Raw genomic sequence first — 1,730 nt, forward strand, 5'->3', positions numbered from 1 at the left:
GAATGAAGTTGATGATGACCAACCATTGGAAGGTTGTTATGTACCAATTGTTGAAGAGAACGAAGGAGCGGAGCCTGAAGTTGTTTGGTCAGATCAATTTTTTGAAGACAATGCTGAAGAGTTGTGGTCACAGTATGAGGAAAGCTTACAATATCACTATGATGCGAATCCAAATGTCGGTGCTATGAGTGAGGGAGTGGAGGAAGTTGTAGTTGAAGATGTCAATGAAGAGCAAAGTGGGGAGAGGAGGTTGAAAGGTTGGTAGAATCTGATTACGAGATGGAGCATGAGCCAGTAGCTATTGGTGAAGCAGGTAGTCAACGGGTTAATTTTGGTTTCAGATTTGGTGTATCAGATGCGCAGCAAGTTAGGGATTCAGATACTGATTATGGAGACTCCGATGAATTAAAAAGTATTCAAAGTGAAGATGAGTGTACAACTTCAAGAAACAGAGCTTTTAATGATGCTTTCAATGTGAGGACAGTTATGGAGGATCCAGAGTTTAGAATAGGTTGGTTGAAGATTTTCTTTACTACAAATTAAATGTATTTTGTAATTTATTTTATAGAATCAAAGGCCCTAATATTTTTTTATCATGCAGGTTTGGTATTCGAGTCGAAGGCTATCTTGAAGGCTGCAATCACTGCACATTCAGTTAAGAAAAATCGAGAGATCAAATACAAGAAGGATGATGCATACAGACTGAGAGCCATATGTAAGGGGGATTTTCCGTGGTTGTTATATGCTACAAAAGAGCATAACAAGACAAGCTTTGTGATTAAAACTTTTATCGAAGAGCATACTTGCCCTATGGTGTATAGGAACTTCAGAGTGAGCTCAACCTACCTGGCTGATAGGTACTTATCCGATTGGAGGGCTGAACCAAACGTGTCAGTTAGTACATTCATGGAGAGGGTGAAAAAGGATGGTTTGGGTGATATCTCCCCTTAGCAAGTGTACAGAGCAAAGGAGAAAGCACTTGAAAAAATTCGAGGTAGTGTGATTGAGCATTACAGAGTACTATGGGATTATTGTGAGGAGTTGAAAAGAACAAACATTGGAACAACTGCTTTAGTTGAGGGATATGTCGGTGAATTCAGACGACTGTACATTTGCCTTGGAGCATTGAGGGACGGTTTCATTAGGGGCTGTAGAAGGTTGATTGGGTTAGATGGTTGCTTTTTGAAGACAGAGCATGGTGGGCAGTTATTATCTGCAGTTGGTGTGGATGCTAATAATGGTATGTACCCAGTGGCGTATGCAGTTGTTGAGGTTGAGAACAGGGATAACTGGAGATGGTTTTTGGGGTTGTTAAAGGACGATTTACATATAAACAACAGTCAGCATTGGACATTTATTTCTGATAAGCAGAAGGGGTTGGTTAATGCAATTGAGTCTTTGTTCGAGAATTCGGAGCATAGAACATGTGTTAGACATATATACAATAATTTTAGTGCCTCACACAAGGGATTGGCTTTGAAGAATTGTCTGTGGGATGCAGCCAGAGCAACTACTGTATTGCAGTGGGTTCACCACATGCAGCGGATGTTAGACATAGACCAGGGTGCGTATGAATGGCTTGAATCAAAACCAGCATCTCATTGGAGTAAATCCCATTTCAGAGAGGGAAACAAATGTGACATGCTTCTCAACAATTTATGTGAATCATTTAATAGTACAATTGTCAATGCAAGAGAGAAGCCCATTTTGACCATGCTAGAGGAGATTCG

At 40.3% G+C, this 1,730-nt stretch overlaps 1 protein-coding gene across 1 annotated transcript; it reads left to right on the top strand.

The window, feature by feature from the left end:
* Positions 1-279: 279 nt before the first annotated feature.
* LOC111372890 lies at positions 280-1,675 on the top strand (the record flags this gene model as incomplete). The annotated part of the gene is made up of 3 exons (XM_022995309.1): positions 280-511; positions 602-934; positions 1,076-1,675. Coding segments are annotated over exons 1-3 (1,165 nt in total), but the record flags the coding sequence as incomplete, so codon positions are not given.
* Positions 1,676-1,730: the final 55 nt, after the last annotated feature.

The sequence above is a fragment of the Olea europaea genome, unplaced genomic scaffold (genome assembly GCF_002742605.1).
Source record: "Olea europaea var. sylvestris unplaced genomic scaffold, O_europaea_v1 scaffold10417, whole genome shotgun sequence".
Taxonomy (NCBI): domain Eukaryota; kingdom Viridiplantae; phylum Streptophyta; class Magnoliopsida; order Lamiales; family Oleaceae; genus Olea; species Olea europaea.